The sequence below is a fragment of the Stegodyphus dumicola genome, chromosome 7 (genome assembly GCF_044657685.1).
Source record: "Stegodyphus dumicola isolate Sdum_Otavi_A_Nest chromosome 7, ASM4465768v1".
Taxonomy (NCBI): Eukaryota; Metazoa; Arthropoda; class Arachnida; order Araneae; family Eresidae; genus Stegodyphus; species Stegodyphus dumicola.
In genome coordinates, this window is record NC_140774.1 from 65,188,803 (window position 1) to 65,202,428 (window position 13,626).

General features: G+C 32.3%; 1 protein-coding gene across 3 annotated transcripts in view; it reads left to right on the forward strand.

Moving 5' to 3' along the window:
• LOC118188575 (glutamate receptor ionotropic, NMDA 2C-like) overlaps positions 1–13,626 on the forward strand; it is a 938,424-nt gene that overhangs the window by 853,562 nt on the left and 71,236 nt on the right. For all 3 annotated transcript variants that reach the window (XM_085820356.1, XM_085820357.1, XM_085820355.1), the window contains one exon: positions 11,030–11,211. In XM_085820356.1, coding sequence (XP_085676482.1) covers positions 11,030–11,211 — 182 coding nt within the window. The remainder of the gene's footprint in view (positions 1–11,029; positions 11,212–13,626) is intronic.

The window sequence follows — 13,626 nt, forward strand, 5'->3', positions numbered from 1 at the left end:
CAGCTTAGTTTAGAACTATTACAAACTCTGAACTAGACTTTTTTTGAAATTCTAGTCATTTTAGTTTTTGTTTGGGAATTTATGGTTAAGCAAAACACTTCTTTAGCGTAATGCGTTTTGTTTTAACATCTTTTTTTTACGTTAATTTGATATATTTGCTAAAAACGGCGGTGTGCTAAACTTTACTTTCTAGCTTTTATATAGCACCGATTAACTGTGACCTCGAGAAATCACACGCGTTGATTCGTTACAAGTAAAAATAATTTAAAGTTTGATGGAATTAAGTTTTTCCCTCATAAACTGTTAGAGACAATGAATCTTTCCTCCGAAGTTTCTCTGTTCTGCTAAAAGATGACTTCTAAGACTTTTGTTCTGGAGAGTAGTTGGAAAATGATCGCTTGTTACTCTAAGGCAGTAGCCTTAAAATTGTGAAACAATGTGAAAGATCTGAAGGTAATGTAATGCACTACTCAACAACGTGGCTTTGTAAATTGCCAAGGGTAATTAACGCTGTCTCGAGACAGCTTTCGCTTGAGGCTGAGCCATACGCAGTTAATTCTATAACATGTACAGGCGAGTGTATGAAGTGTCTAACGGCAGGAATATTTTGAAAATTTAAAACAATACTTTATAAGGTATGGTATTCTCTCCCTCCTTTTTGCATGCCTTCGAGGTGTAACTGGAAGTACAATTCGACGCGTATTCGAGAAGTCCAAATCTGAATCCCGGCGAAGGTTATGTGGATTTCTTCAATTAGCGACATCGAAATATTCTAAAAGGTATCTAAAAGTTTCGCCAGAACTAGAAAAAAGGTGGTGGAGGATTATTCGTCACCACCAGGATTTGGCAATTGGGTCCCATCATCACTGTCGCCCTTTAAAAGGGAGAGTATGTAAAGTATTTTCTCCCGCTTTTTCCGGATGCCTTTGTGGTGTATCTAGAAGAACACTCAAAGCGTATTAAGGAGGTCCTGAGTTCGAATCTCGGAGAGGACACTGTACATTTTTTTACGTTCCAGCATCGATAGATCCTAATGACTTCACACTGGATACACTGGAAACTTACACTGGATAAATTTGGTAGAAAAGATCAGAATTTTAATGCAATGACAACATGTTAGCTCTTAGTAACAAAAGTACTATAAATACAGACAGTTTTAATTGCATGTGCGCTACAATAAAACCCATATCACGTTAAAAAGTAGCATCATACATTATTTAGGCATACTGACATACGAATAACATAATCAACTTAGTATATCACATAATAGGTAGAACTTAATATATTATGAGTGAGTTGAATAATACAGTGAAAGGAATGCAGGATATATAATGAAAGCGAGAATAATACTAAACAAACGAATTAAATAAGTCGAAATCAAGATTTTAAAGTCAAACTATAGTTGTTATAACACGTACAATACCGAAAAGCAGACATGAAACGCAAAGTAAAAAACTCAATATATTTAAGGATAAAACGACAAACTAAGGTAAATACGAAATATAAATATTCTTCTAGCGAAAACTTACATTTCACTGTGCATGTAGATAGTTCTAGCTTTGGATTTGGCTAGCAATAACTAAGAATTGTTGGTGTTTCATACCAATGAAATTCCAGTAAACCCACATACGATAAAGCTACAATAGATCTAGATCAACTAATCACGGCAATTCTATAACCACCACTGAACTTGACGTCCAAATCATCTAGATACCAGTAGTAAAATCATGAAATACTCAAGATTTAAAAAAATATCAGCCGAATCAGATCAAAATCACAATTCTGTGAGTCTTTTCCACCGCTTAAATCCCAAAAAGTTCCTGGGAGAGAAAAATACTCAAAGAAGATGGTGATACTCAATCAATACGTCAGTTGAAACCGTGGAAAAAAGGAATGCTTGGGGAAAAAATAAACCATATCAAGAAACCTACTTTATTGACTCTCAACAGAAAATCCATTTCAAATAATTCTAAAATCGTCTTTTCTAAGGAAATATTATTTGCAGCGAAACGATTTATGTTGCTAAATTTTTCTGAAGAGAATTTAGTTTCAGTTCTTGTGTCTTTTGTTAAGATTGTTAACATCATTGCCCATGAGTATTAATCATTGTCGTTATGAAACGAGTAAGCGGTGCTACGCGTATCGCACCAAACTGCAACGGAAAGGGGAGAGATATAACATCGATGACCAGTATGATTAGAACATTTTCATGTAAAGGAAGGCAAATAAAATATTTTATACTAGAAGTATTTACTGTTATGAGTTATGAATTTAGTGTTGTGAAATTTGTTCGCATGAACCTTCATCGGGCTAAAGCTTTATTTATATTTAAGGCTTGAGAAATATTATTTGAAGCTTTCTGTTTAGCTATTATGAGACAAAGCATTCCACATACTTTTTATTTTACTCAGTCAATTTTAATGATAGTCTAAATTGTTTTTATTAAGTTTTCCGAATATAGGATTTATAGATTATTTTCTGTACATACTGTTTTGACCCAACGAATTCAGAATAGGAACTCGATTACCTTTATTCTGGCATCTTACGCTGAATTATTTATAACTTGTGGTCTGTACGATCAATGGAAAAGAATTATATATACCTAAATAATCCACATAAAAGCAGCAAATGAAATGAATCGAAATGTAATTATTAATTAAACAAAAGCAGCCGTCATTAAACAAAAGCAGCCATAAAGACTGCGTTCCATTTACTTTCGGTTATTAAGAACATAGATCATCAACCTTAAATTATCAAATTCTATTTCAGCGTCCAGTTTACAACATTCGCAGTACATAACTTTCTATTATTAATTCAGAAACGATAACTGAAATTAAAAAACAAAATAAAATAACAGTGTGTATCATTTAATGATAACTTCTGTGATATCAGAATTTTGAGATGTGGATTGACTACTCCATACGCTATTTTCTTTTCTATCTTTATTTATTGGGAAAGAAAAAGACTTGGAGAAGACGGTGATCCTCAATCAATACGTGCTACTCTCTCTTCCCAATCCACATCCCAGTTCAGTGTTATCATTTTGTTTTGCGTGTTAGAAGGAGAGAGATGCCTCATGTTTTCGGTTGTAAGGCTTAACATTCATTTCTCAACATTCTTCAATAAATTCTCATCAGACTCATTGAAATATGCAAACGTCAATGCACTAAAACGTAAGCTTTTCTTCATTTGATTCATTACACTAAATGTATTTAAAAACACTTTTTTTTTTCATTTTAACATGCTTATTTCGCATATAGAAATTTTCACCTGGTCCTCAGATTTACAAACAATAATAATTCGGCAGTTAAATGGAGCTCTAAAATGCGTTTAGTTTCAATATAAATAACTGAGTAAATTTTAAAAATTGAAAAAAAAGATGTTTTGTATTTTTAGTTAGATCTCATTTTAGTTCTGCCACTGATACATATTTGATCAAAGGAATTTTTTTAAAGTTTTGTGCGTAATAAGGCAATTCAGAACAACACTAAATCTAGGAAATGTAATAATAAGTTTACCAAAGCAAAATTGGTTGAAATAATTTCTTCTGGAATTCTACAAAACTATTCAGGATTTAAAAACGTTATTGAATATTTACTGACAAGCAGATAAAAGAATGCTTTAAATTTAGGCAAAAAGCAATTCTAAAACTTTACATTGACGTGGTTCTCTTACAATTAAAAAACAGTAGTCTGTCATGCAGTTATGTGTGAAAAATAAACAGAGTGAAAAAATGCAAATATATTTTTGTCAGAAAATACTGAACGGTGGCAGCCTTCAGAAACGTAACACTGTTGTTCAGAACAAATCAGCGGCATTCTTTGATTCTGACCTCACGCGATATTTCTCTGAAACAGACATTTCATAATACATAAATAAAATACAGCAGATTTGTGTGCGATAAATCTTTAAACGCACTGCTAAGACATTTGCGTAAGTAAGCCTCTAACACAGTTACAAAAGAATCGCAATTTCCGGTAACCAGATATTCTTTATTAAAAAGAAGGGAATATTACTTAGCTTGAGAATAATAAATCATTTGAAAATTTCAGAAACATTTATAGTGAATTAATAATTCATGACGTTAAAATGGCATTTACATAAACTAATTCCGCCCTTTTAAAAAGTAACACCAGTTTTACCTTTTAGGCACGTGATTGCTGCAGACTGCAGATTGAAAGACGGAATGATTATAATGCCTGAAATTGTTCATGCTCCCAGTTAGTCTTGTTTCGCCAATTTTATACCTTTTAACGCATGTTTGATTGAGGTTCCTGAGTTTCATTACACACAAAAAATTTTTAAAAAAAGAAATGGGAAGAAAAACTAAAATCGTCTAATAATATGCTCACTTACTTTTTTGTTGCTGACGACAAAAGAATTATTTGATTAGAGAATATATTTAATTTCGTTACCGAAATACTTTTCTGACAAAGAAACTGTGTCATCACATAAGAATACTCAAATGCAGGTCAGCCTGCAAGTACAGATAACCCAGCAGGTGAAGAAAATAATATTTAATTTCCTAAACAAATTAAGATCTAGTGGGTTAAAATACAAGGTGATCAATAAGAAAACTGCATCTCCATGTTGAGCTATGTGCTGCGGATCGTTTCGTGATTTAATTTAATGAATGTCTGGATAATGTCCTAAGCTACCCACAGATTATGTGGTGTTCTGGGTTCACAGTTCATATTCATTTCCCAAGAATGGAAGGATATTCAACCGACATTCAGTCGTGGCCTACAAATTCTTGTTTGGCGAATAATCAGAGGATTATGCTGCCCAAAACGTATCTGTATACTTTACTGGTCTGAACTGTATGTTGCCGAACGTTATCATATAAAGAAACTACGTTTGTTTCTTCCTACAGGTATTCTATAGCTTCTTTATTATATACATTTTACCGACACAGCCGTGTGCCGTTACTGCCCTCTAGAGTGCCGCGGCTTATAGGACAGAAGAGTCATGATATTATACTTTGATGCTGATTAGCTATATGGTGCTTCATAAAGGCAAAAGAATCCCAAATGGTGAACGTTATTGGCAAGACAGAAATAGAATTTATTGCTGATCACAATCTTATTCCATTTTACTCTTCGAGCGACTGTTTTGCAACCTCTTTCTCAGCGATGACGACGACGATTAGCTGTTAATGGTAGCTGCCTTTGCAGCTGCCGGTTGGATCAACAAACACGCTTCAACCGGTGCGACATTATTCATGTTGATATCAGAATAAACACAGCCTCCTGTATGCTTCACAAATTATCGTCAGTTGAGGTTTACTTGCATGATTCGATAAATTCTGTTCCACTGCATCGCGGCCCACCAGCTGCCGAGCCGTAAAGTCGCTGCACACTGGTAGTTCGGTCCGAGGTTCGAATCCCACGAACAGGCTGGCTGCATGGGCGTTTTCGTGGTTTTCCCCATGTTTAACGCGTATAAGAGCCAGTTAACCTTAGAAAGTCCTCCACGAAGGCATCCCTCCCCTTAAGCAGATAGCCCTAGTATGCTTTGCCGTAATTAAATAAACCAAACCAAACCCACTGCATCGCATTCAATGATATCTGAAGGTATAAATACTTCTCTTGTTGACTGTACAGCAGATACAGATAGAAGGGCGAGGGGTCAATAAATTCATCATTGGTAGTACGGATATAGTCCTTCACTAAAGAGAGGTGGGAGACCGTCGGACTGCACCCAGGAGATTGCGGCCCAGGAGACAACGGGCTCTCTTTTCCTATCACTAACCTTCCGAGAGGAGACAGTATTATAGTCCGAGTGGAGCCTGTGTTGGGTGTGCTGCGTCAACTAAGAGGCTGATTATTATCGCTCAAGAGTGTTGCAGCACACTCGTATATTACATTACATTACAGTGTAATAGTAAAAACACCCACAACTCACAGCAGTAACGGCTTCTTGAATGTCTACTTCATTTGCTACTTCATTTCTAGTTAACTATAGGAGCCCGGTCTCATATAGTTAACTAGAAATTTTAATCATTCACTAACTTGCAATTGTGTATTCATTCTGCAAATGACGTGTCATGCCATTCATATCTTCGGGATGTGACAGTATCGGTATCAGGCATTGTTCTTTTGCTTTTCAAACATTTTCAAACTTGTCACTTTATGACAACTCTGTGAGCTATAACAGCTTTTTGCTTGTAATAGAAAATGTATGTGCTTATTTACTCCTGAATTAAAAATGCACAAATTTTACAACTTGTTACTTTTCCATTTTGGCAGTTCTGTGTTCTGTGGCAACTCTTTGCTTATAATAGAAAATACGTTGCAACGTGAGCTCATTTACTCTTGATTTACAAATATACTGGAGTCTTAGACGGTATGGATAAACTGAAGCGCAATCTTAAAGGCTAAGATGCACTTGCAAATGAAATAATCCTTACGCAAGCATGAAATAATCGTAAAACGTGCCGAACTATGCGAAATATCGTCAAAATTACAGATAAATATTTATGCAAAAAATTTGAAGTAATATCTCTTCAAGAAAACGGAATACTAGTTTTATCTGTAGGGTTTGATTTTGGGATCATATCAAGGTACAAGTGTCTTTTTAAATGTAGCAGTGAAGTTTAAAAAATAGTCTTTCTTAGAGGAAGAAATCATGGCATTTTAAAAAGTATTACCTTTTAAATGTCATGATTCGTAAGCGTGAAATTAAACAAGTAGTTCCCAATTTGATCTACTTTGCACTTAAAAAAGCAAGACCCAGTAATATGAATTTTTAAAGACGCTTCAAAATATCTTCCATTTTCTAAATATAATCGCTAACCACTTTTTGTTTTATATAATAAAAAATGTTTTGAGACAGTCGCACTATGTATTCTCAGAAAGATAACAGTCATAAAAAGAATCTCTCCCTAACCCCCAAAAAAGAAAAATATATATATTAATGAAAATAGAAAATATCAAGGAAAGGATACATAGGTAGGTAGTAGAAGTGAGTGAGGCACCAAATACTTCATAATGCATCGCACAGGTGATATCCCAGCACACTAACCCTTCTTTTAATATGGTTATAGGGGAGTCTACTTGTTAGGTGGACCGGACTTCGCTTCTTTTCTAACCCGCTTTTTATCAAAAGAGTTGTGAAATTTTTATATTTTATTTGCTACTTAAAGTAGTCCTTTGTTTTACAAATTGGAATGACATGAAAATAATCTAAGAAATTTCATGGTATACAAATGAATTGATAAAGATATGAGTGAGAAATGTCTAAATGATATTTTTTTTTCAATTTATTTATTAAATGTTTTTATAACTCAATTCATTTTAACGAAAAGATATCGTAAACAACTTCCTTTCATTTATTTATACACCCTGAAGTAAAATTCTTAGTTTAAAGATTCTTTCTGTTGTAAAATTTCGAGATTACGTTTTTACATGTCTTCATGCTTTACGCTTCCTCAGAAATTTCGTAAATAATGAAGGTTACTCCTTAACGAAGCACATAAAACAATTTTTTGCACAGACTGAAGCTTTTGCTTTGTCGAGAATACCGCAAAGCTTTATTAATCAGTCAATATTTTAAGTTACATTGTATTTTTAGTTCTTATTTTTCTGAAATCTTGCACTCACTTCAGAAATATGCAAAAGAAAGGAATACGTGATTCATAAGTATAATACTTTAAAAAGATATTTTCAAGATTATTTTTAATTACAGATAAGCCATTTGCAATGTCCTGAAATAAGTAGGAAACTTTAGAAAAATAATTTCAACAATGTGGTGAGAGGGATTCATGAAAACAAAAATTTAACTTTTTCGTAACTTCGCTCGGTAAAAATGCCAGTTTGTGAAATAATCATTATGCGTTAATAAATTCAAAATAAGAAGGTTTATAATAAGTGCACGTTTGATAAGGGATATTTAAGAACATATGCATTGGCTTTAGTCTATTTCTCAGCCTATCAGTTACTTAAATTCAAGACTTCTACATGAAACTTAGGGTAAACGAAAAATAAAAACTATTGCTTTGGGTATTAAAGATTTCTTTTTTCCTATAATTGTATTGTTAAATGCATAGCTGATTCAAAGCATTCGTTAAACATATTTCCGCGATTGGGTATTCTTATGAGTTTAAGAAACGCTGAGATTTTAAGGAACTGTTCTCAGTATTATATTTTTAGAAATACATAGGTATTTTTGCAAATAGAGTTTTTTGCTCTCAAATTTGTGTAAATGAGTTTATTAAGAACAATTTATATAAATTCCAGTTATAATTAATTCAAATTTTTGTTTAATTTGTATTTTATTAGTTATAGATAAATATTTTACTATTATTTAATTACTTGTGATTTCATTTAGAGAAATACGTATGACAAGTATAAACAAAATCTCACATTAATAATTTGAACTAAGGTTAAAGAAGAGAAGAATTAAACACAGTTAAAGACATAAAGGAGTTAGAAAGGACGAAGGAAGAAGATTAATGAAGTAAACATAAAAAACAAAGAGAACGAAGTAAATATAGTTAAATAACCAGACTACATATTGGAATCTTAACCTCCATCCTTAAAATGGTAGGAAATTCCTCCTTTGTTAAGTCACTTCATCAGCGATACATCGCACCAAATGTAACTCAATGAAATAACACTCTGTCACGTGACGGTTAAATTAGTCAGTTAATAGGAAATTCACTCAATTGTTGTTGAGCAGAAATTATTTCGATAGTGTTTGATGGCTTCAGATACTTATTTGTTAGAAGTACTTGTACCAAGCGAAGAGGTGCTAAGTTTGAATCTGAATCCTAACTGCAAACTATATAGTTAAATCATAACACAGGATTCCTGTTCATCAATGTTATTGAGTGGTATGTATTTGAATGACATATCATTATTTTTGAATTCTTAACTTCTATTTATAGTTAGCAGACAATGTCATCTTATAATATTTGAAAAGTAGATTACTAAAGACATGTTTTTTGAGGAAACATTTTTATTCATTTGCACTTGTTTCATCTTCTCATAGTAAGAAAAAATATTTGGAATATGTGCTTCTTTCTCAGCTAACATACGGAAAAAGTCTGAATATAAAATTTTTGTCTCTTGAAATTACATTAACACTTTTTCTACTTCAAATTCTTTCCAAACTAAATTTCAAACGCACTAAAATTTTAAACTAAGTAAGTGCACACATTTATGGTTTTGACAAATTTAACATTCTGATAAAAATTTCTTGCTCTTAATTCCTTAATTATATTTTACACTTGCAGAAGTTTGCTATGAAGTACGATTCTTTTCACTACTGACTTCCGTATTGATTTCTATGATTTTTTGCAATATGTACTTAAAATTCTTACTGTTTAAAGTTTTATTTTCTGTAATTTTATTGATATTGCAGCACATTCTGTCTTTTAAATCTGCAATACCGACAAGTTCCACATAACACAATTAAGTTCATTTTACAAATTTCTATAATGCGATAGTGAAATCTTTAAAATTTCGTGTTGGGCAAACAAAATGAACTATGATCAGTTTCAAATGAGGCCATCTTGAGCAACAATAATTTATTCTATGCAAAACGCACGGAATTGAACAGACTTTGGATGGCAGGTTAAAGACCAAGGACTCTTTGTATCATGTACTGTGACTGCTAATGTTGTTTGGTATATCAGTATGTGAAACACCACAGACTGAATATGCTCATTCCGGGAAAGATCTGATGGATGCGTCAGCCAAGAAATTCTTAATTCTTGCTGTGCGTTAAGGAAGTGTTGGACATTGTGTATGATGTGTATGTGCTCATTGAATTGCTGGCAGAAGGCGTTAGAAAACATTTGAAGGTATAACACAACCGTAGAGACTAACAAGACTGTAATACAAAACTGACTGGTCGAGTGCCAAAGACGCGAACGAGACATGATTATTATAGAATATCACCCTATATCATAGATTGGCTAAAGACTGTCTGCCTGCTATAAGGGATGCTTTCGTAAAAGACATTATAATGAAACTGGTCAGTTTTCACGTTACACTTGAAAAAAAAAAAAAAAACCGGAAATATCCAATGTATCCAATCATTCATCGAGATATGAACTCGAATCGAAATACCAGTGTTTCATGGTTTAATCGCTCGGTCTCTAGTGGACACTCCATGACATAATTCTTGTTGCTGGGTATGTGTGACAATGGAATAATCCCACAAAGAAGTTTTACGAAGTGACAGCATACACGCATCGTGATGAGCCAGTATGAAGTGCCTACATCCAGGAGAAATCATCTGAGAAGCCAGTGTCAGGCCGTTTTTGAGTTCATGGGCAATATTCAGTGTCAATCGTAGCCTGTGACACCATTGCTGTGTTATTAAACGCAGTCAGAGCAATGGTCGCTTTGAGAACAATCTGTCGCACTCAAGATATTGTCTGAGCGTACGTACAAAACTAAATTCGGATACTTGCTGTTATAGGTTCATTTTTCTTAGTCGAGGCATACGAGGCATATCCTACACTTTTAATTAAACGTAAGAGGAAGAATCACTGATCACACATGGAAAACCCATGCGTTATTCTTCCCTCTTGTACTCATTGCACATGGTGTAGGTCCATTATTTGCATATGAATTGCCTTCTTAATTATTTCCATAACCTATCTGACTCTTTATAGCATAAATGTCTGACCTATTGTTGCTTTGTTCACGGCGCTGCAAATGATGGCCGGTTCTGTGTTATAAGTTTGCAGAAGACTTCAACATAGTTTTGCCAGCAGAATTTTTGTATTGGATTTTATGTGACTGATAAAGTAATGAGGAAGAATTTATCAAATGTATGTCAGTTGTAAAATATTTCCTTAGAACTTGTAGCATACATTTCTGGTTATAGCAAAATAAGTTAATCTCGATTTCCATTTGCTTTTTTAAAATGTTATGCTGACTTTTAATGCTTAAGTATTATATAGTATGTCTGCAAGCTGTCCATCATAGACATGCTTTATACGTATATTTTATACTGAGCATACTCAATGATAATTAAATAGATATTATTATAATTGAACATTGTTTATTCCTTGTAGGGAGTTGGATGCTTTTGTTTACGATGCAACTGTTCTTGAATACCTAGTAGGCCAGGACAACGAATGTCGTTTGCTAACCGTCGGATCGTGGTACGCTATGACCGGATATGGATTTGCTCTGCCAAAGAAATCCAAGTACCTCAATATGTTCAACAGGAAAATGATCGAATACAGAGAAAACGGTAAGTGCATTTTTTATGTTATTATGTCGACAACTATTAAATTAAAGCTCTAACAGCAACTTCCGTTTTAGTTAATTAATAATGTTAGGTGTTAGTTTTTTGGAGGTACTGCTGTTTTAGAGGTACCCCCGAAGAGTAGTTGATTGATACGAAATTTTAAAGTGCTTGTTAAACCTGAAGAAGAAATTTATCATGCCAAACAGCCAAAATTAAAGTATTGAAACAGGTACTGTGAAACATTTTTAACTTTTAAAAGGATGTTTGTGTAATTTCAGACTTATTACAAAATGACGAAAGACTCGAAATGTTTTTTTAATATAAAAATTTAAATACAAATGGAGTCTCCAGAGTGCTGTGAAAGCAGATTTAAGATATCACCCCATACAATGCTGCCTGGTTTTCTTTTCATTTGTACCAAGTAACTTTAAATGCTTTCGATGGTATTTCAAAATGCAGTTTGACTGTTAGTAGGTAATCAGAATGTTAGCTCTCTTATTTTTCTTATTGTCCCAAAACGCAGCAAAATGTATCCTAAATAACAAAATGTTTAGATACATAATAAAAAAGGCATCAAAATCTGTAGCATAAATAGTGAAAATGCAACTGCAGCTTTGGTGCTCAAGTAACATCAATATGTTTATTCTCATATGATACGTGATTTCTAAAACGTACGTGATTCCGAAATAATGCTACAGAAAACAGTTTTTATAGGAGAGTCAGATACTTGAAGACGTTAACATAAATTGAACTGAAATTTAATTTTAAAGTGAATTGTATTTGCTTAGAATAATTAGGCCCTATGAACCAATTCTTAAGAAGATAAGAAAGGAGTCGAAAGGATTCAAAATGTGTTACAATTAATTAAAGTTCCATAAAAAAAATTCTTTTAGTATATAAAAGGGATTGTATTTATGTTTTCCTTTCCAAAAAAGGAAGCAAAATTTCCTTTTTATATAAAAAAGAAAAACATATGATAATTCATGATTGATAACTTTAATTTTTATAATTTGATTGATCATTTCAAATTCCATCTCTCATCTGTTGCTAAGCTATTTTAAATGGAATTTTCTTCTAATTTCAAAAGATAAATTTTCTTAGTTATACATTTATTTATCTTTATAGTACTGAAGAATTCAAATATCTTGACTAAACTTGGACCACCAACTAAAGTTATAATTAGCTTTCAGTGATTGAGAGAAATTTTTTTTATTTTCGTTTTATTGCATTTTATTTCAATAGAAGCTTATAGAGTAAAAATATTACTACCTTACAGCAAAATACAATGTTCTTGGTTTCGACAAAATGAAAAAAAAGAAGATATTAGACATCTAAATTTCCTTCTTTTGCCTACTTTAAACGAAAATAAAATAATAAGTGTAAATTTTATTTAAATAAGTCATAAAACTGAAATATAATCGTGTTCCACTTTTTACTGCACTAAGGGAGTAAAGGTTGCTTGGGTAAAATCAAATTTGTAACTTACTTCTATTTAAATTAATTAAATTAATATATTTTCATTTGACTGAAGTAAAATAATAAAAAATAAAATGATTCATATTATTAATTTTTGTGAGACTAATTTTCAATAAAATTTTTAACTAACAAAGTAAAAAGGATCATCAATTTAGTTGCTTAGATATAATATTTTAGCTAAAAATACTGTACTGCTTATGTAATATACTTATACATATTCTATATTCTGCTGATAATGAAATATATTAATTAATTCTATATTATATTAAATATATTAATTAATTCTGAATTAACCTTTTATATTATTTGATTTAGTGCTCAAATAAATTTCTCAATTTAATAAAAAAAATCAAAATGATATGCTTCTGTTTTGTTAGGTAAGTGAGTCTCTTAATCATTTAATTTGAAGCAGGTCAACTGTGTTGCATTCTTCCTGCCGTTCTCCTCAGCCTACAATTATATCTACAGCCTTAGTTATTGTTGTACGTAGAACTAAGTTCTTCATTTTTAAATGTTACCGCTATTGTGGGGAATAATATTTTCGTCAAACTATTAAACGTTTTTCCACCTGTCATGAATTAGTAATTTGTATCCATATTCATCATGGCATAGAGAATTAAACTAACACAAGTAACAAGAAAGCAGGTTTCAGGACCAATTAATGCATTACTTACTTTAATCTAAATTCTTACATTGCTGTTGATAATGTGTAATGTATTGTGCTTTTGTTCATATACTTAAATTCAAAATTAAAAGGGCTAAGTAGCAACTTTAATTTTACTTTGCCTAAGAGAAAAATACCGATTGGATTATTGGAGTTTCAGATAACTGGATTTCTAATGTATACATACTTTTCTTCATTAACGCAGCAACAAAGTAATTTCTGACAGGTATCGGATTGACTAACGGACATCTCAAAGATGGAGTTTTTCATAAAAAAAA